Source organism: Hibiscus syriacus, unplaced genomic scaffold (assembly GCF_006381635.1).
Source record: "Hibiscus syriacus cultivar Baekdansim isolate YM2019G1 unplaced genomic scaffold, ASM638163v2 tig00116997_pilon, whole genome shotgun sequence".
NCBI classification, from domain to species: Eukaryota; Viridiplantae; Streptophyta; class Magnoliopsida; order Malvales; family Malvaceae; genus Hibiscus; species Hibiscus syriacus.
In genome coordinates, this window is record NW_024063513.1 from 5,710,100 (window position 1) to 5,732,134 (window position 22,035).

A 22,035-nucleotide genomic window follows, 5' to 3' on the forward strand; every position below is an offset into this window, starting at 1 on the left:
ATGAGCTTCAAATCTCATATAAACAATGCATACTCAATTTATGCAATCAACATTGATTAAAATCTTTTGAACTACATTAACTACTTTCATCAATTAAAGGCTCAAAATATTAACAACACTAATCAATTGGTTGCATACTCTTCAACACACACTATGCTACTCAGCAACACCAATACTTCCAAAGGTATATAACAAATCAAGTAAATCTATTTTTAGAAATAATTGACAATACTATATATTTAATTATAAGTAATTCTACTCGTAATCATAAAAGAAGTGTCAAAGTAAACACAATAGAAAATTCATAATATCATCCAACAAGAGTTTTAAACATTCAAATCACTCCCTCTATCAATAGAAGGCCTTGAATGCTGATTCGCTGACCGTCGATGCTACTCAACAAGCTTTCCTTGAGCTGCAGCAATCCCTAGCAAAGGCTTAGGCTTCCATGGCGTACGAAGATTGAACGTGGAAATTTGGATACTTTTAATGGCTCTCGATGATCACACTTTTTGCGTGCAAGTACTCTCATTTTATAGTTTGGATGAGAATCTATCTCCCAATAGAAGATGTCCACGTTTCAGGTGGTATCCAATCTAATGACAGCTGCCCGAGCCATATGTCCCAATCCAGAAGTTTCTCCCAACCGTATGGAGCTTAGACGACCGCTGTAGCATCTACTCAGTATTTCCTGCAATGCTACGACATATGTGTAACAGTTTTCAGTAGCAAAAATCAAATTTAGTGCGCCCTTGGTAACTCACAATGCTCCTATCATGCAGAATGTATAAAACTAAGTAAATTTAATCCTAAAATGCTCCTAAAAAGCTCAAGTTCAAACTAGACCTAAGTAAAAAAAAATACTAAAGATAACTTTTTTGGAGAGTTATCAAATAGCAGTACCAGGTTTGATAGGAAATTAATTTATTTTTTATTTAATAACCTATGACCGAAAACTATATTTTAAAAGATTCTTGTCCCGTCCTCCAACAATATTTAGAAAGACATAAAAGTTGGCTAACCAGAATAAAGATATGTTCGGAGGAAGAACCTTCACATACAAACATTAAAAATGCAACCTTTAGTAGAATACTAACATAAAAATGATGTGGCAACTCATAAGTTTGATCAGAAGTTCATTTATTTACCTATATTATCCACTGGTCTGTTAGGAAAACAATGAAGTCTGATTTACTGATTTACAGGCTGAACATCAGTTGCTGTAGCAGAAAACAGTTTAGAAGCCCGTAAAGAACATTGACAACCTTGTTCTTATCAAGTACTAGCCTTAACCAAGGATCATCTAACATGGCCAAGGAATTTATAAATGTAGTGGTGTGCGTAACCCTTACCCAATGTGTTCTCTGGTTGGGGCTTTAAACACCACCAAATTTGTTTTTAAGGAGCTGTTCACTATCACAGAAGCATATACAATAAAATGCTTTATGCTGATCATACAACCAACTCCTATATGCCATTTGAAATCCTTGCTAAATTTACAAACATTGGGTACTCATTATGAATTTGACATCCAATTCTTATGATCCTATAACAACTTTTCCATCAGTTAAGATTCAAGATTTGTTGGTTAATCTTTATTCATAATCCTAACTTAAATTTAAGTTAGTTGATGATTATCCTTATCTTAATTTTAATGCAGCATTTAATTACAAAATAGTTCGAATTGAACGTTTTGTTTAGAACCTAATTTACATTGCAATCTTTTTACTATTAAAAATACTCTCTTTTTATCTTTAATCATTTATCCAATCCTTGAGCAGGGTATAATAAGATTAATAAAAATAAGAATAATGATAAAATTTATCAAGTGATTTAAATAGTTAAATGAAGTGTTATTTTTTTAGATGTCTTGAATTTGAATTTTTTTTTAAACCCTTGAATTTGAATAGTTATATATATATATAGGATATGCACATATTGTTAATGAATATAAAAAATTAAATTATTATAAAATGTTAATGATTATAAAAAAATTAAAATATTATAAAATAATCATTAATTTTTATTAAATTATTATAAAATGATCATTAAATTACTACGAAACCATATACTGAAAAAGAACATTGGTTTGATCCAAATTAATATTAAACCAAAGGTGTGTGTACTTATTTATGATACGATAGGTCATTGCCGTGTGTAAGAAATATGTTTTTTTGGGTCTAGTATTGAGGGTCTAGAAATTATTGGGCTTAATAGGATGTTTCGAATTTTATTTTATAATCTACGACAAAAATTAGAGTATAGGTGAGCTCGTCACCTGTTCAGTTGGATATACTATTTTAATGATTCAAGTTAAATGAATTTCATGTGGATCATTATTTTATTATATTTAACGGGACTTATCATAGAAATTTTTTTATGGACAAACTTATTTTATTAAAAAAGAAAGTTGCTTAATAACAAGTGGATCGGTGTAGATACAAGGAAAACTTCGTATGGCTTTTAACTTTAACATAGACCGGGATTAATGAGGAAAAATAACTCGTCAACACAATACAATTTCTTATCCAAAATACCTAAGATAAATTCCACCAGCCCAAGAAACAAGACCGAAAGCCAGAAATAAAATCCTAGTCAATGTGTTAGATATTTGTGAATGTAAAAAAAAAATTAAACAAACTGAGATATACATAAAATAACTAACACTTGTGAATGTAAAAAATTTAAACAAACTGAGATAAACATAAAATAAATCACACACCAAGTGAATATTAATGATAAATTTTATTGTTACGATTTAATTTTAAAGGAAATTTAAGGGTCCTATTTGTTGGATTTGAGAAACATAAAATTCACATTCATGAGATAAAAAATGAGTGAACTAAAACTGTTAGAATCAGCCGACAATGACCACATACGATGCCTATCAGCAACGATGGTTGTGAGCTATGATTAACAACAAGAGACTTTGATCAAATTTATTTGATCAAATTTATGGCTTAAATTGATATTTCATCTAAGGTTTACGAGTTCAAATTATATTTCATCTAATTTTCAAGGTCAAATTAAAAATTAAACTATTTTGATTAACATGTTACATCATCAAACTAGCATAAATTAACGGTTTAGTGATTTAAATATAACAATCGATAGGGATGAAGCCGCGTTATGAATGGGAGTGGCAGCTGCCCCCTTAACATTGACAGACTAATTACATTTTAGGTCATTGGATATTTTAAAACTATTATAATTAAGTCCTTGTCCCCTAAATTTCTTGGTATAATTATTTTTTTTGGATTTCGTCAGTTCTAAGATTAATATAGTAAGTCTTGACCCAAAATTTATTTGATTTAATTATTTTGAAGACATTTAAATTTTAAAATTAGTAGAACTAAACTCCAAACTCTTACTTTTTATGATTTAATTATATTTTAAGATCATGTTTATTTTAAAATTAAAAACTTGCCCAAGGGATTTAAATTAAAATTACGGTAACGTTTTCGGTTGCGTATCGTTTATCGCGATTATGACAATAGCAAGTGCTATTGAGGTTATTGGGGGTATCGCAGTTGCCCAATAACGATTTTAAATAATATCTTTACCATTATATAATGGTCATTATTCTGATTATGAACCAATATTTCAATCCCATTTTGTCCCTTCATAATTTAATTTAACTCAGTCCATAATTTAATCTTGGACCCGTCCTTGACAATTGATAACGTAAATGACTAAAATTTAATAAATCAATAATGTAAGTGATCAAAAATTAATTTTTTTACAATAGAATGTAGCAATTTTGGGTAAATTTCATATAAATTTTTAGTTAACTTCATTCTTTTCTCAAATTTATTAGGTCCATTTATATGAAGGAACAAATTTAAACAGTAACAGCAACAGTTGAATAGCAATTAAAAGCAGACACCATAATTAAATTTTGAAACAAGCAAGCAATTTACATGTTAGCTATAGGACATTCATAAAGTCCATTAGGACTTCACTTGTAATCTCCTCTTCAATAGCGCATCCAACTACCATCCCGATATTCCATTTCTGGGAGTCAAAATCATTCCTCCACTGGGTTGAATTCATTATATCTAATTCCAACAATTGCTTAATAATGGATTCATCTCCGAGTCGTTTTCCCCATCCCTTGAATTTTTCACACCTAACCCTTGGAATCGCCTTAGCAGACCCTTTTCCTTTGCCTTTCTGTTCCTTGCCATGCTTATTTTCTACCAACTTTTTAGTACAATCAAAGAACTGGACCAATCAGGCATTTTGTGTTGTTTTAATCCCGCGCAGGCACACCTTGATTCCTCTGCCCTGGTTTCAAGTAAATTCAAGAGCCAAGGTGAGAGTATTGAGTCCACCTTGAAGAGCCTTTTTGCTGGAAACCTTTCTTGCTGTTTGAGGTGAATTAGTACTCAACTTTAATCAAAAGGGAAGCAATTATGAAAGCTTAGCAACTTTAAAGATACTAACGAGTATCGAGTGGGGAGCATGTTGAAGTAGACACTTCCTCTAACACTGACTGAGGGCTATGCTGTTTATTTTCTTCCATGCAACTCCATCCAAACTTTGACTCTGCAGCAGCCTGTTAGCTTTATGAGTAACAAACTTACGTCTTTCGTCATGAAAAGGTAAAGAGAAGAAGGAACAACGAATTAACATTTTGTTTACCTTCTTTTCCCTTTCACCGTCGAGTTTGTGGTCAGATACGCAAGTGTCGGCAACCATCCGTGGTTCATCTATGTCACTATCGGAGCATGAATTATACACTGTTGCGCTGCTAGCAGATGAAAATCTATCTGCCTCTGCAGTTTCTTGGGTATTTATGTCCATCTCAATGACACTAAGCTTTCCATCTTCATTATCGGAATTCTTGGTTATCAAGCCTTTAATTTTAAACAACTTGTTACGTAGTATAACTTTAAGAACCTTGGGAAATTGTGGAGAATCCTTCTTGCTGTCTTTTTGACTATCAGACTTGTTTAAGAACCTGGCCGAATTGGCATGGCAACAACTGAAGTTGAAGTTAATTCCTGAAATTATCTTCTTTTTCACACACCCTTTTTCTGAAAGGTAAACCTCTAAGACGAAAGGCTCTTGCTTTTCTTGGAGGAATTCTCCAAGCTGCCTCCCTGCCTTAAATGCTCTGCTCCTAGTGGCCATTTGAGCAAGTGTTAGGCTGAAGGGTGGTAGAGTTGAAAAATAAAGCTCAATGGTTTAAGTATGTTGACCAACAAGAAAGGAAACAAAAAGATGGAAAACAGATAATCTGTCAGCTTGGGAGTGAAAAAGAGTAGAAACAAGGGAAGACATACATACTCCAAAAGACCCTAAGGTTATATGTAGCTTTAACTGCTGAGATAACTTCCAAGAGCTCCCTAGACCCTAATTGTTGGGTTATGTAACAATCTTTTAATCAAGGCATCCGTCCTCCCCTTTCATTTTATATTACGTGTCGGAATTTATTTATTGTTTGGATACTTTTGAATGCTGGTCCATAACTAGTCATCATTGCTGATAGGATCAAAGGCGAATTGAACGCATAATTCCTAATGTCTTGTTAATTACAAAAAAACCTAATTTCAAATCATCTACATGTATTAATGTCTGAACACGTTTACATTATGAACCTGCATTTCATCTTGCTTTCCCGTAACTGTAGGGCACGCACGCGATATCATGGTTTAATGGGCCATGTATTAGTCGTGAACTTAGTTAATGCTCATTAAAGGGGGGAAAACACATAAAGAAAACTGCTTTATTTTTCGTTCTACTTTAAATTGAAGCATCTTTTAGATGGGAATGAAGGGTATAAATGATTGCTCTGTTTTGACATTATTTGGATAACATTTCTATGTCAAGTAACTTGAGGTCAGATCATCATTTCCCTTTGCATGATTTGCATGCTTTTCCATTTTGTTTTTATGTCCTTGGAATTCCCCGTTTGGACATGAATCGGTATTGGTAAACAATTGTACAATAATTTGAAAAGAAAACAAAAGTAAAATATGATTGACACGGACATGATGTATGGTGGGATCGAATGTTGGAATCATATTCTTCTTTGGCCAACGATAATAATATTATAATATGTGGGTATATACATATTCCACCACTACCACATGATGTGGATGCAGAACATGATTGATGGTATATGACATCGGCCCCCCTTTTCTTCACAATCTCTAATTAATAATAGGATTTATTATAAAATTAATGTCTAGATTATATTGTTTTCTATTTTAAATGCTTATTTTATTTATTAAATTAAATGTTTTATGTTGCGATTGATTTTATATCAACATCTAAAAGAAATCATCATCCTTCACTAATAAGTTCTTCATGCTTTGGTTTCTTCATCTAACTCGTACTTATAAATAAAATTAAAATATGTTCAGACTAAATCTTGATATCACTTTCGCATAGATACACTTCTATAAAGTTGAGATAAGATTTGAAGTCTTAAGATACTTTAATAAAATATAAGAATAAAAATTTATAGATTGAAATTGATTGAGTGAAAATATTTGAATTCTCAAAATTAAAGTGTTTGAGATAGAATTATTTAATTTCTTAAAATCGGATTGGATTTTAAATTTTCCCATTATTTTTCTTACAAAAATTTAAGAGGGTAATAGCAGAAGATAGACAAAGATCAAGTGTCACATTTTCTTTTCTTGCATGAGAATGAGAAAACAGCAAGGTGGTATAGTTTATAGCTTCAACATGGTTATGAACTCTGGTTTCTTTCAGATAGGCTTCTTCCACAGTAACCGGAGGATCTTGGAAGTAACGTAAGCCCATACTGTCAGCTCGCGCCAGCTTCGCCATTCCATCTGCAACGGTATTAGTTGCACGAGGAATGTGGTTGAAAAGCACTCGCCACTTCCTCCTCACCATGTTTAAGATGTGTGGGAATAACGACGAACCGCTATCCGTCTCCACCACAATCGCGCCAAGCTGCAACTCCTAAGCCAACCTAAGACCTTCAAAGATACACCATAACTCCGCATCAAGTACCGAGCAAATGTAAATATTCTTGGCAGAACCCATAATCCATCTACCATTCTTATCGCGAAGGACACCCCCACATGTTTTATGACCCGAGTCAACATATCGAGCACCATCTGAATTCAACTTAAACCATCCCATCGAAGGTGGACACCACTTCGCACCTTGGCGGTTGACCACAGACCTCTGATATACTAGAGCATTCATTGGGTCCTGGGTAAGTATCGATTCACTAACCAAGCCCTTACTCAGCTGGGGAATGTTATCACCCACCACAAAGTCCTCATTAAAGAACAACATATTCATTCGCATCCAAATGTTCCAAACGATCGCTCCAAATAACAAATCTCAGCCGTCAGCATGAGATGGAAAGTAGCTTTGGCTGACTAAGATTCTTCTTGACCCAGGCACCGTATCTATCTCTATAAATTTCGAATAACGATCCGGATGAATAACACTTGCCCAAGCTGAACGCTTCACCACCGAGTCCTCGCACAATGCACAACCTGCAGTCGGTGCAAGATGCCTCCGAAATCGTTCTTCATTCGTTAACAGGCGACCCTTATATATCAACCACAACAAGCATCTGACACGAGGAAGTCCCTTGTATTTTAAAATAAACTCCTAGCTACAATTATCTTGACTTTCCGAATCCTTTGTGTGTTGTTTATATGCACTCTTCGTCGTGAGCGGGCTGCTACTCTCCCATCTCCATTCCGATCTATCCTCACCCCCAGCAGCGAGTGGTGAAGGTACTGCAACAATATATGGGATAAGCGGAGAAGGGATTAAATTATGAAAAACGTTCCACTTTCAGTCGCCGTTAACGTCCACCATTTCAGCAATCTTAGTAGCCATTGAAACACCACTACTCTGCATGGGACATGCGTCCCGAGCCGACCCACTTCGCCCAGCCAGTTATCATTCCAAAAATCCACCGATGCCCCATCGCCTAGACTCCACACGATCCCCTCAGAAGTGTCCTACCATAGCAAGTTCACAACCCTCCATAATCGAGAACAACATGATTTGGCAATCGACATTGGGACAACCTCATTCATCCTATATTTATATCGAAGAACACGAATCGACAAACGATTTCTTTCCGCTATTAATCTGAAAGCAATCTTCATGTGCATCGGTTCGTTCTGCTTTTGTAAACACGCAAATCAAGTCCACATTGTTTATGCTCCGAACAGACATCCTCCCAACACACAAGGTGAACCCGCTGTTTTTTATCAATACTTCCCCAAATGAAACCTCTCATCAGCTTTTTAATCTCCTCGTAGACTCCCTTTGGTAATGAGCTCGATTGCATAAAATACGAAGGGAACGCGGAAAGAACTGATTTAACTAAAGTAACTCTACCTACCAAGGATAGGTTATGTGCTTTCCACCCTGAGAGTTTATCCCTTTGGTAATGAATCTTTTTTATCAAATGACTAGAAAATGAAAATTAATCATTTAATTTAATTAAAAATATATAATTAAAGCCTATTTTAAAAATAGATAATTAAAGTAAAAAAAGGAGCGTAATTAATAATTATTTTACAATAAAGCCTTAATAATATTGAGGTAGGCAACTAGCCTTTATCTTTTCAACTAATCACTCTACCAACTCTTCTCCGAAAATTCTTTTTCCTCTTCCTTGTCTTGCCCTCGTTTTCCATTTCTTCAAGCGCATTCATTTCTCTCTCTATATATATAAGGCTAAACTACAAGTTTAGTATCTAAAGCATTACTTTTGTTCCGTTTTGGTCATTCAACTACTTTTTATTTCAAAATCATATCTAATGTTGCATTTATTAATATTGATATTGATGTGTCATTATAACATAATGCCACATCATCTTTGATTTTTTTTATAAATATCACTTAAGCAATTCTATTAATTTTTTAACTTGAATGAAAAAAATAAAACCAAAACGTAATATTATATATAATTTGAGAAAAATAATAATTAAGTGATCAAAATAAAATAAAAATAATAGTTAGGATACTAAACATATAATTTACGTTATAAATAAACTAATATCACAAAGAATAGAGATATCTAATAAAAATATTTTAATTTTATTTCTAAATTCGAATTCAATTACTATTAGTTTGTTTCAATCACCTTTGCCTTTGGTCGGAGTTGGATTTAAGAGACGTTTGGGTGATGTGAAAGTGGATTGGAACGCAGAAAATATATGGGATTTGTATATTAAAATGTTTAAATTAAAGAAGAGGTAGTGATGATAAGTTTGAAAGAATATTTGGATAGAATTGTTGTAGTTACTTAAAATAATAATGCTTCAATTATTCATTGTAATTGTTGTAGTTCTAAAAGATTTTGCCGAAAACTTGATTCAATTTAATCTGTTATTATCTATAAATTAACATATTTTGAATAAATTTTAAAATGATTTTAGATGGACATCTTGTGAATGTTAGATTTCATGAATGTGAGTGTGTAAAATCTGAATTAGATTATATATATTTTTTATTAAACTAAGGTGATTACAAAATAATATATGTTCTAAATACTCTCAATCATTTGACAATGAAAACTCAATCATCCTACTGCAGTAGTTGGTGCTCGAAACATGACTTATGAGAACAACAACAATTCTTTTAACCACCGAGATAAGTTGATTCGTGTAAATATTAAGTTATACTTAAAATGATAATGCTACAACTATTAATTTTGATTGTTGTAGTTGTTAGAGATTTTTTTTGAAAAACATGATTTAACCTAATCTGTTACCATATATAAATTAATATATCCTATATGGAAATTCAAATTTGCCATAAATGGAAATCTTGTAACGTCTATTTTAGGTTTGGAACTGCTGACTCCGCATTGGATAACCTGAGGTCAAATTGGGCAAATAGGGCACCACGTAAATTATTTGGCCCAATAGGGCACCCAAACATTTAATTTGGGATCTACGGTAATTGCAGCAGTCCCCATAAAACGCGTGACGAGTTTCTTGAGATATAATTTTTTAATGGGCCGTGTTAGGTAGGTCCCATAACCAGAATAAATCTAATATATTTTTAGGGACTCGTCACGCCGGCGTGACGTCAATGATGGCGTCAAATACTTTGAGTACTCCATCGTTTTCACCCGAAGATGTATATCAAAGTGGTGTAGTGTTCGGAACACCAAAATCGGAAGAAGAAGAAAATGAAGAAGATAGACGACTACGACGAAATTGACGAGCACCACGTCATTACCATTCTACCACGTCTCGACATCGGTAAGAATTGAACAAATATAAGTAATAAATTTGTTTATTTAGTTTTTGTAGTCAATATTAAATTGTATCAAAAATTCATTTTTAAGTAATAAATTTGTTTAATTATTTAAATTATAATTAATAAAGTATACTTTTATAAAATTATAAAAAAATTAGAATTGTTTAAATTTTATTGATATTTAGTGTAATTAAAAAAATTGGAAAAAATAAAAATTTTAAAATTTCGAAGTTAAAAATAATATGAAACTTTTAGAAATTTTTAATAAATTTTAAAAAAAATATTAAATTTTTTAAAGTTTCGAATTTAAAAAAATATGAAACTTGTATAAATTTTTAACAAATTTGGAAAAAAAAAAACGTTTGGCTGCCCTATTAGGCCAAATAATTTACCTGGGTTCCCTATTTGCCCAATTTAGCTACAACCTGAACCCAAAAGGTTTGCTCTCGTGGCCAAGGATGTGTGGGCCATGTTTGGACAATTTTTCCCATGATGTACAAACTATAGATAATGACAAATCTTTTTGAAATTTTAATTATTTGCTTAAGTTATAATATATTTTTGTGCATTAATTTATAATATATTTAAATTCATTAAAAATATATTTCGAATGGGAATATTTTTAAACAATACTTCACCTAGAACAACTTCTCTCTTAAATCTGCTTAATAATATTATTCAATTGTACTAGAATATTATATTAAAATTATTTCAAATTGACATTTCTTTCATAACTTAAAATCAAACTTGGTTTTTATAAATATGACACATTGTATATCTTCAACAGTTTGGAACTGCCACAAGTCACAGCATTTCGGTAAGTACTTCACAATTAATAATATTATTCAATTGTACTAGAATATTATATTAATATATCTTCAACAGTTTGGAACTGCCACAAGCCACATCAATACTTGTGTAACTCTCTAGACCCAACCTATGTGTCACGACTAAGTTTAGTGTACATTAAACAATTCTAAAACATTTCTAACCCCTTTTCAAAATCGAGTAATGAAAAACATAATTTAAAATTTATAAAGTTCAAACCGAGTAAAAGTAACAAAAAAACATCATGCATAAGTATGGAATTCCAAATAACCAGCACCGTAAAAGTTTATGCATTAGTAGTAAAACATAACGTATCATAAAACAAATATAACAAAATATAGGCACATGTCACCCATAATAAAAATAGTCTAGAAGATGGACAAATCTCTCTCGTAACGATGCAATCGTCTCTTCTAATGGCGTTAGTCTACCATCAGGCTTATAGCTTATTATTTGTCACAATAAAAATGTTTAGCTTTGATACTACTGATGCGAAATAAAATGTGTAAAAGAATTAACAGATATGTACAAAACAGTTCATAAGAGCCAATATCAGTTATTTTAATGATAAAATTCAATTTACCGAAAAATAGTGATTTTTTTTTTGGAAATTTAAGATGAATATTGAAATGCATGATCTTTATTGCGTCACCTACAGAAAATTTTGTTCTTTTAGGGAAAAGAAAATAGGAAGCACCACCACTCGTTGTTAAAAGCCTAGGCATTACTAAACAATGGAATACGATGATACCGCATACTCCTTAGCAAATGCATGTAACTTTGTCTACTATCTTATTAACACGTGAACCAGTAGTTATGTTTCTCAGTCGGAAAATGTATTCTTGACAACTTTGATACCCATGAAAATTCAATACCATAAATCTGCTGCGAAAGAAACAAAATAAATTAAAAAAATTGTCCTTATAATGGATTTCTGCAATACTCAATATAAATATATCAATCAATTGGTTATAAAAAATTATAAGAGAGAACAAATTAATAAATTTATTTAAGTTTTGCAGAAAAACTTTGATTTACTGATATGATAAGCTAACTGATCAGCAAATTATGTAAGAAAAATATCATTAACTAAATTTATAGTGTATTGACAAGTGATATCACTTTAGTTTTAACTCACATTATATTTTAAGATCTATTTCGAATAATTTCCTTACCTTTTATCATAAAAAATTATGGAAAAAAACGAATCAGTAAACTAATTGTATTTAATCAAGAACCAAACATTTGGCAACATATAAATCAATTTAAATGAAAAAGGTCGTGGAAAGTGAAATCGTGTTGAGTTTGGTATACTTAACTCATGGCAAAGGAGGACTGGCTATCAATCTCTTTATTTTGGTGGTTGGCTTACCAGATCTCCTCTTTTTCTAATTTTGTGCTTTATTTTTTAAGTTGATTTCATGGGGACTACAGATCCAAAATCATTCTGTGCACCTGCATTATATAATCAAGGCCCCATCTCTTTACAAATTCAGAGTATCATCAACCTGTTTGCATGCCATGTAATCAATAATGTGAAGGGACATGCATGCTTTTTTGTTTACGTAGATTAATCATTTTCTTTTTTCAAGTAAAAAAAAAACCATTTTCACATTTGTTACAAAAGAAAGAAAAAGACTTGGGCTCCTTTGCTTTTTGACTTGCATGCTTGGGGTTGGTTAGTGTAAAGTAGAGATTTGATGTCTATATTGGACTGACTCCGGGTTCCAATAAAAAAAATCAAATTATTAAAATTTTGTTTTTTCATTTAAAATTATTAAAAATATTTTAAACTTCAGTTAGTTAAATTTAAGATAAAATTATTGAATCAAGTGAATAAATTTAATTTAAAATATAGTTTAAACACGAACCGAACAATTTCAATGGTAAAAGAATTGTTGATATTCTTTGAAGTCCCAAGTTCGAATATCAGAAATGTCAAGCGTATAAACGTTCAATGTCAAATAATTGAGAGTTATCTTTGATATATATATATATATATATATATATATATATATATATATAATTTAAAGGTTTGAATTTTAATAACGTAGAATTTTTAATAAAGTTTATTTTTTAATATTTTGAGGGGTGGTGGAGTGGGGTATTATTAATAAAGCTATAAACTTTGGCGAGCTCAAACTTGTAAAGGAGTGGAGTATTCGAGATAGAAATCATATAAGTAAAGTTTTTGAGAGAAAAAAACTGGATGATGCGAGATTTAGACATAAGTTATATCAACCCTCTCTTTTAATGTCCGCCATGGAAAAAAAACAGCATATGATTTGTTACGGAAATTGAGTGTGAGGAGAGGGGTGACTTTGTAATTTGCACTGCCTTTTGCTTTTCGCCTTAATCGGTCCGTTTATGAACCTATTTTTTTTATTAAGTTAAGGGAATTATAAAATAATATATGTTTTAAATACTTTTAATTATTTAATAATTAATGTTCAATTACTCTGCTGCAGTTGTTGATGCTCGAACTCATGACTTTTAAAAATAACAACGATTCCTTCAACTACTGAAGTTATGAACATATTTAAACTAAGGGTTAAACAAAACAAATTTTATCTCCAACTGTTACGATTTTACTTTGTATAGATTGTACATGTGTGAAAATTAGTCTAAATAATAATACTTACCTATATTTGTTGTTTATAATTATACATGTATCATATGTTTAAATATCATGTGTAGTTTTTCAAAAAAAAATATCATGTACACTAAGTAGTTTTTATTATATTATGTATAATTCAAGTATTTCAATTAGTCATTATAATTCGTAAATATTTTTTATTCAATTTTAATTAGTGGGTGTCAATCAAAAATACATGAGAAATTGTCAATAATTTCACTATTCACCTATTTATTTAAAATTCAGATTATATTTTTTCTCCTATTATAGAACATACATTAATAAAACTAAAATTATTTATAATTTTAAACATAAATATTTATAATAAAATTAATTTTTAAAAAATTAAAGTGAATATAAAATAATATTTATTCAATAACTCTTAATAATTTAACAATAAACGTTTGTATCTATACATACATAACTTATATTAATTTTTGTTACGTTGAATTATAGTGTGTAATTGATAGCCCACTTAAATAAAGTAATAAAATCGAAGCACATTTCATTTATTTCTTAAAAAAATCACATTAAACCCATTTTCCCCTTCTTTTTAATTCTTGCCAACTTTTTCCACATGAGAAATTATAAGTGTACAGTGTACACAGTGTTAAGCTTTAAAGTTAACAAGTAACAACCGACCACGGAGATTTAAACCTAACCACATACGTGTGGACCCACGAGTGCGCGTCATATTGTTTGTCGGCTGCTCTAATTATAAACTTTGTCAACACTTTAATTCATGAATCCCATCCAAATTAACAGTAAACTGGTCATAAAAAGAAGAGTAAAGCAATGCATTTTCTCATAAAAATATAATACTGACCCATGAATTATATACAGCATGTAGGAAGGCAAGACACATGTACAAAGCCACGGACTACCGCATTATTGTAGTCAGAAAGACAAATGCTATAAAAAAGACCTAAACAAAATACTTTTTACAATATACCAAACGTGGGGTTTATCAAAACCACCACTTTTTCTCAATATTTATATAATTAAGTAGGGAGAGAGAGAAAGTGAAATTAAGCTCTACTTATTTCTGTAACTGCTAAAAAATTCAATAGTTTAGTTCACTTAATTAGAGCTTAATTTCAAGGGGGAAGGGGGCGTGATAGTGATTTAGTTTCAAAGTAAAAGGTTTAATATTGCAATATACGCTATCGAGGTTGCATGGTGGCTAAAGTCCAGTAAAGATCCGAGAGTTTGGCCCAAAGAGCTACGGATTCGGATCTCAACTGTTCATTTTCTCGCCATACAATGTGATATTGATTCATGACCGAACTGACTCGGTTTTTAAGTTGCCGGTTCTCTATGCTCAACCGGTTAATTTCGTCCGTGACGTTCTCCAAGTGCATCCTTTTTCGCCAACGGGACCGCCTCGCTGATTCTCGGTTCGATTCCATGCGTCTTTTCTTCCTCTCGTCTGCCGAGTACACCGCCCGAGTTGAACCTTCTGAACCATAGTTTGGACTGACTGGTTCATTAGGTTCAAGAGAAGATACCGCTCCGGTCGAGCCTTCTGAACCAGAGTTTGGACCAACCGGTTCATTCGATTCGAGAAGAGATAATAACTCTTCAAGCTCTTCGCGTGTGAAGCCGGTTTCGTGAACCGGTAATTCGAACTGGTCAGCTTCTTCAGACAAGAACATTGGGTCAATTAGACCAAACACAACAGGAGAACGAAAACGGTTTTTGAATCAATAGTAGTAGCAAGTGAGAGAAGAGAGGAAAAGGGAAGGAAAGAAGAGGAGGGAAAGGGTATTTAAAGGGAAGGGTTGGGGTCCTTTGGTAATAAAAGATTTTGGAATCATACTTTTTTTTTTAAAGGCAAAAATAAAGTTACCATTGCAAAACAAATGTTAAAATACTATACATATTTTTTAATTAATTATCCTTTGGTTTAAAGTTATCGTGGGAGAAGAGAAGAAGATTAGGTTTACCTTAATCACGAAGCATCAAACCAAAAAAGATTAAAAAAATATTTTTGATTGAAAAGTTATACATATATTTATCATAGAGACAAAGAGCAGAAGTCATGTGGGATACGTCGGAGAGAAACAACATATATATATATATATATATTTTAAAAAAAGTTATTTTTTAAAATATAAAATATAAAGGTGTTCGTAGAGAGTGGTGAGAGATTATCAAGCAATTGTGTTAAGTTCTGTTCAAACTTTATATATTTTACAATTAAATTAAAATATGTTTATTGTTGAAACAATACTACGTCAAGCTAGATGAATAATAAGTTGAATGGAAAATAAATTCGATATCCAATAGGGTTAGTTTCCTTAGATTCTGTGGGGGTGGTTGGTAACTTGAAGCAAATGAAACGGGAAATACACATAAAAAAATTATTCATAAGAAAATATGGATTTAAAGACAACATAGGATAGGAGGACAAGAAGGTTGTAGCTTAGTTTCTTAGTTATGATATTTGATTGTGAAGGGACATTGCATGTGAGGGAAAAGACAATTGCAAACGTATATGTATTGCACGTTTGGTTTTTTCGTCAACTATAGTGTAATATTATTTGCAAATTATATTTTATTTATGGAAAAACGGTTTGTAGTTTCTACCTTTATTTACGCTGTCCATTTTTTACTTTTTGATTTAAGGAGATATCGTATTAGTGTATTAAGTTAATTATATTCCATGGTATAGTTTGAGTTTCAAATTTTGTTTTAATTCGACTCGGAATTAGAACGATTTAATTGGTGGAAGAAATAAATTAAAAGAAATAGTTAAAAAAGATATGATGGATGCGGAAACTCTTGAATCCGAGTCTATCAATGATCCTGATTAAAGGTGTGAGGTCGAGCCTTCTCAGTATGATCTTGTTGCTCGATCAATTAGTATAAAATTATACTTTTTTTGTTAGCACTTAACTGAAAATTAAAATTTATATCAAGATGCACATTTTGTAATATTAAATCTCTTTTATCAATTAATTAGTCTATAAATAGATAATAAGATTAGTGTTATAAAAAGGATAATACCTTACAATTCATATGAGGTGTTATAGCAGCGAATGCTTATAATTTGGATATTATATTGAATTTTTCTCTTTTATCCTTGACTTTTTCTTATAATTTTTTCCACGAAAAATTCATATATCTTGTTTATACAATCAATTATAGTTATAGTTATCATCCCATATATCATATCATTATAAAAAAAACATAAATCCATATGGTCCCGTATGATAAGAATCATTTAAGGTACTTTTTTACTCTTGTCCATGCAATGATGCAAAAGAAATCTAAAAAAGAAGTTTTGTGGAGGAATTAGAATTTGCATTTTGTTTAGGTTACTAGTGCGTCGTGTGACCTTTTACTACACTGATGATTTGCTTTTCCATTACATATATGAAATGTATGCATAAATATGCTTTAGCGGTTTAACTGATCGCAGCAAAGATTCCCTGGTAGTTTTCTTAGTTGTTGGAAGTTGAAGCATAATTGTTTTTTGCTTGATAGTTTTAGTTAACTTTACTGGGGAAGTTCTCTTTTATTCGGCTGTTAGTCTTGATTCTATTAATTTCAGGGTACCTAGCTACCAAGCCATTCTCTAAAGGCCATTAAAAATATTGTAATTTATAATACTATAGACTGTAGTGGAGGCTAACATGCATGCATACGATCGCTCATGCTGCAGCGTATAATTTCATTTGCCTTTTATTTTATGAAATTTAGTTCAACCAATAGCTACCCGTCCTTTTATTTGTAAATTTATTATATAGATGTATGTCCTAATTTAACTGCTTTAATCAACTTCTATATACAAGTGGCCTTCATGTGCCCCATTTTCTTTTAACAAGGATGCTTGGATATGATAATATGTCGACCGAAAGTTTGAGTACAACACCAAAACTTTTAAGCTTGTTATGTTTTAAAAATAGTAATAATTCTGTATTAAAGCTGGTATTAAGTCTTTTTTTTTCATAATTTAGATAATAATAAAGTAACGAAGGACCCGACCGGGATTTGATTAGGATATGATTGACTCAACTATAAGTATAGATAGAGCTAGAAAGGGTAGCAAAGTCCAAAAATAGTGTATATATTTGGAGCATATGAAGCGTCAACATTTCCCACGATTGCAAAAATATGGCCAGGCGTCCCAACAGCAAGAGGAAGAACTAACTTTGCCATATTTGAGTATTACTTGAGGCGCAGGCAAACCTGGTGGAGCCTTTTCCCATGTGCACACTAAAGCCAGCAAGTAGAGCCCAGGCATAGTGTACCCTAAAGCTCATAAATCTTCATCATATCTCATTGCCCTTTGTTTACTTTCAGAGGCCAGCACCGGTTCCCCCAAATATATTGTGTGGCTATCGAGAAAAGTATCCGCAAGTAATATATACAGTCTCGTTTAATCCTACATTATGCACTTATTTATAAAAAGTTTGAAGAAGATAGATACCCAACTCAAAGTTGATCTGGTTGGCCAATGCGGAAAAGAATCATTATAGCAATCAAGGCCAGAAATCACTTTTGAAACCGACAATCTCGAGTCTTCCAAAACTTTTAGGTCATAGCCCAATACTGCAAAGAAACAATTCTTATGCAAATACAAGTAGAACTTCTTCCAAGTGATCGTCTTTGTCATGGATGAGAATCCCCTACACCTTTCATGTAAAGTCTGTCTGTTTCACCAGAGGAATGACCAATTGACAGAAGACTTCCAAATCCAGAATTCCCATCTGAGAAAGAAAGATAATTGACATGATATAACAAGGAAACAAGCATTAAATCAATTGGAAATTTGCAGACAATGTGTCTGCTTTTCTACAAGCACAGTGCCGTTATTTTTTCTTTGAAAAATGAAGAAAATGTTGCACCAGAAAGCACCAATGGGTGCCAACCTTACAAGACTGCAGTAAAAGATACATTAGTTATTCCTTAAACAAAACAACCAGATTCAATAAGTGTGTTTTAAATATCGACCAATTTCTTCATCAACATTCAACGAATAAACAAAGTAGAAAGTATTCTGAGTTTTTGCAGAATTCTCAAAGAACAAGAATAGAAGCCAATTCTTAGAAATGCATAGTAAAAGGGTCTACCACCATATGCATCCCAATCCATTTGATAGCTGACAAATCCACACAAAAATGCAAATTAAAGTTTCCATTACGATTTGAAGCATGTAAAGTTGTACGGAAACTGATCTTTGTTGCACAGAGACAATTCCAAAGCGGGTTTTCACTGAATAAAACCATTTTAATTTGGAAACTCAAGCATCAGTCTATTTGATGATAACCATCACCAAAATTGTATTTATAACTTCAGAATTAATTCATGAGAATAAAATAGGAGTCACCGAAAAAAAACAAGCAGCTCAAAGCTTCTCCTTCAGATGCGAAGGCCCTGGTTGATCATGCAACTAAAACAAATAAACCATCAGAAAGGACCCAAAGCTTATAATTTTCATCTTCGTAGAATTAGTATCTACTCTTAGTGGTAATTTGTTACTGGATTTGTATCTGTGACACTAGGAAAGGCTGCCCCATCTAGTGCATTAAGTAGCACACAGTAGCAATGATCCGTATCTGTCAGGACCTGCATGAGGAGAAAAAAATGTCACAACTACATACTGGTACTGCAAATCTACAATTAACAAAATGTTTCTGCTTTCCTAGTGAACCAAGAAGGATGTAAATCTTCAAATAAACAAGTGAGTTTGATCCTTGTACATGCTACACAAATACCAAGTTCCAACTCCTTGTTAGCTCAATGCCTTCTAAAACGGGTTGTGACTGGAAAGCAGTAATACTATCATAGTTGAAACATCATGTACGGTGTCCCACATCTAATCAGATGCATTAATGCAAATAACATCATCGTATGCAAACAGCTGAGTATTTACCACTGCATCAAAAGTGAAGTCAAAATCCTCTATGGCGAAGCAGATGTCTGGATACAAGTTAGTAAGAATGTCATGAAAATGAAGAAAAGTTATGAAAATGAAGAAAAGTTCAATATCATCAGGATTGCTAATAATGACATGCTTGCCTTTTTTTAGTCCAAACCGATTTTCTGTAAGAAATTCAAACGGTCCACATGTGATAAATCTTTAAATTGTATTTAGTTACCATAAAATAATCATCTTCTTACTATTATAAACTTTTTAAAAATATAATTCCATTAATATACTTTATAAGAAAATTAGAATATTGTTTTTTTATTAGTGTATTTGGTAAAAAATAAAAAATTGAAAGAAAGCCTTTTAAATTCATGATTTGATAGATCTCTCATAGCTTCTTTCGAATGAGAGTGGTTTACTTTTACCAATAACAATGAAAAATTATCATTCTTCTCATCTTCTTTCTCCTTAATTTTATTTCATGTTTAAAATTTATTTGTTTTCATTTTCTTTTTCATTCAGCCAAACGAAACATTAATGTTCAGGTTTAAAATTTTTAATTATTTTATTTTTCGAATAATTATTTTAAAGATGAGATGTCAAAAAATGTAATTCATGTATAATTTGGGGTTATAACTCTAATATTACTTAGTACATTAATCTTTTTTATGAAACATTAACCTTATTTTCTAATTAACTCATCATAATTAAACTCATTGAGTGACCTCAATGGTAGAAAAAATTGTTATTCTTCTTAGAGATTCCGAATTTGAACTGTTAAGTTTTCAAAGTGTGTGTGCGTTATAAGAGACTAAGAAAATTTCAAACTGATACAACATTCCAATTACCTCAAGTTATTAAAAAAAAATAACTCATCATAATTGATTAGTTATTTTAAAATTATAAACCTATATAATTTATATTTTATTTTATAACATAAACCCAATCGATTTTAATCGTATTAAATCCCTTTTACATAATAATTAAATTTTAGTATAAACTACATATTTAGTACATAAACTATCAATTTTGATTCATTTTAATAGTTAAACTTTTATTTTTTTAAAAATCATACCTAACGTTAGTTTTTGTTTCATTTTAGTACACCACCATTAAAAACTTCACGCATTTAGTTCCTAAACTATCAATTTTAGTCTGTTTTAGTATCTAAACTTTCAAAAAAAATTCAAAACTTAACGTTAAATTTTGAACGGGATACTAAAATGAAACAAAAACTAATATTTAGGTATAATTTTAAGAAAAGTAAAAGTTTAGGTACTAATATAGACTAAAGTTGATAGTTTAGGTACTAAACATGTAGTTTACCCTTCAAATTTTTACCATTAAAAACTCGCACCAATGAATACTATATTAAAATGCATATTTATCGTATAAAAGAAATTATATAATGTGAAACCACATATATTAAATTTTATTTTTTTTAAAAATAATATTTATGTAGAAAATAATTATTTTTAAAATTTTATAGCTCACATAAATTATGCTCAATCACATTGATTTAAATCATGGTAAATTGATAGTTTAGAAACTTTACCGTTTTTTTAATTTTATAACATAAATAACTAAGAGATAAATAAATAAAATCCGATTAAATAATCAACATTGCATAATAGATTTGTCATTATTGTAATTATAAATAGATTATTGAAATTAAGAACCTAAAATTTTAGTCTGGCTATTTGATGAAAAAAAATATAGGGTAAATGGCATTTAGCACTTAAATTTTAGATTATTGAAATATGTTTTAGTACCTAAACTTTTAATTTTTTTAAATTCAAATTTAATGTTTAGTTTTTGTTTCATTTTAGTATACTTCCATTAAAAGCTTAACGCGGTTAGTATCTAAACTATTAGTTTTAGCCTATTTTAATACTTAACATTAAATTTTGAACATGTGTATTAAAACGGATCAAAATTGAAAGCTTATGTACTAAAACAGATCAAAATTGATAGTTTAGATACTAAATGTATAATGTACCCTTATATTTAACAGCATGCCCAACTAAAATTATTACTCCTAATCATTATAGAATAGTAAAGTTAAAGCTAAATTAAAGGATAATAACTATTATGAATAATATTTTAATAGATATTATTTGACCCTCGTAACAAAAATATTCATAATCATTGGTTTTTTTTTATCAGATTATGAATAAATAAATAAATAAATAATATTGATATGATAATAAAATAGTAAAAAAATTTCAAAATTAGATCTTATTAGAACTTTATAATTCATATTTGAAAGTAGTTTATAAATTTGTAGTTATTGAATTTAAAAAAAAAATCATATTTCATTTTAGATATCGATTTCAAATGGGTATCTGTAATTCAAATTAAGAACAAATTTATAAGCATCCCTAATAAGTTTGAGTGATATCAATTTTCTATAATATTTTAATTAGCAATAAATAATTTAGAACAGAAATTAATTATAATAGAATTA

At 30.8% G+C, this 22,035-nt stretch overlaps 2 protein-coding genes across 4 annotated transcripts; both read right to left on the reverse strand.

Annotated features, from left to right (window-relative positions):
• Positions 1–3,794: 3,794 nt before the first annotated feature.
• On the reverse strand, positions 3,795–5,340 carry LOC120194039. 3 transcript variants are annotated; one of them, XM_039196440.1, is made up of 3 exons: positions 4,645–5,340; positions 4,447–4,548; positions 3,795–4,367 (listed from the first exon to the last, which is right to left on the reverse strand). In XM_039196440.1, the coding sequence occupies exons 1-2, from the start codon at positions 5,134–5,136 to the stop codon at positions 4,486–4,488; spliced, it is 555 nt and encodes a 184-aa protein (XP_039052371.1). In that variant the 5' UTR covers positions 5,137–5,340; the 3' UTR covers positions 3,795–4,367; positions 4,447–4,485. The 3 variants fall into 3 exon arrangements, with proteins under 3 accessions (XP_039052371.1, XP_039052369.1, XP_039052370.1); XM_039196438.1 differs by having other exon boundaries at positions 4,447–4,558; positions 4,645–5,334; XM_039196439.1 differs by having other exon boundaries at positions 3,795–4,548; positions 4,645–5,339.
• Positions 5,341–14,652: 9,312 nt separating this feature from the next.
• LOC120194040 (basic leucine zipper 4-like) lies at positions 14,653–15,415 on the reverse strand. Its single transcript, XM_039196441.1, has one exon. It carries the CDS (start codon positions 15,343–15,345, stop codon positions 14,854–14,856), a length of 492 nt encoding a protein of 163 aa, XP_039052372.1. The 5' UTR covers positions 15,346–15,415; the 3' UTR covers positions 14,653–14,853.
• Between the last annotated feature and the right edge of the window lie 6,620 nt (positions 15,416–22,035).

Excerpts from the sequence above, each read along its gene's own strand:
- LOC120194039 (XM_039196438.1), bottom strand. The coding sequence starts at position 5,136 with ATGGCCACTAGGAGCAGAGCATTTAAGGCAGGGAGGCAGCTTGGAGAA. Across the intron at positions 4,559-4,644 it reads ACGGTGAAAGGGAAAAGAAG|GCTGCTGCAGAGTCAAAGTT; the intron begins GTAAACAAAATG and ends TAAAGCTAACAG. Across the intron at positions 4,368-4,446 it reads ATGCTCCCCACTCGATACTC|CAAGAAAGGTTTCCAGCAAA; the intron begins GTTAGTATCTTT and ends CACCTCAAACAG.
- LOC120194040 (XM_039196441.1), bottom strand. The coding sequence starts at position 15,345 with ATGTTCTTGTCTGAAGAAGCTGACCAGTTCGAATTACCGGTTCACGAA.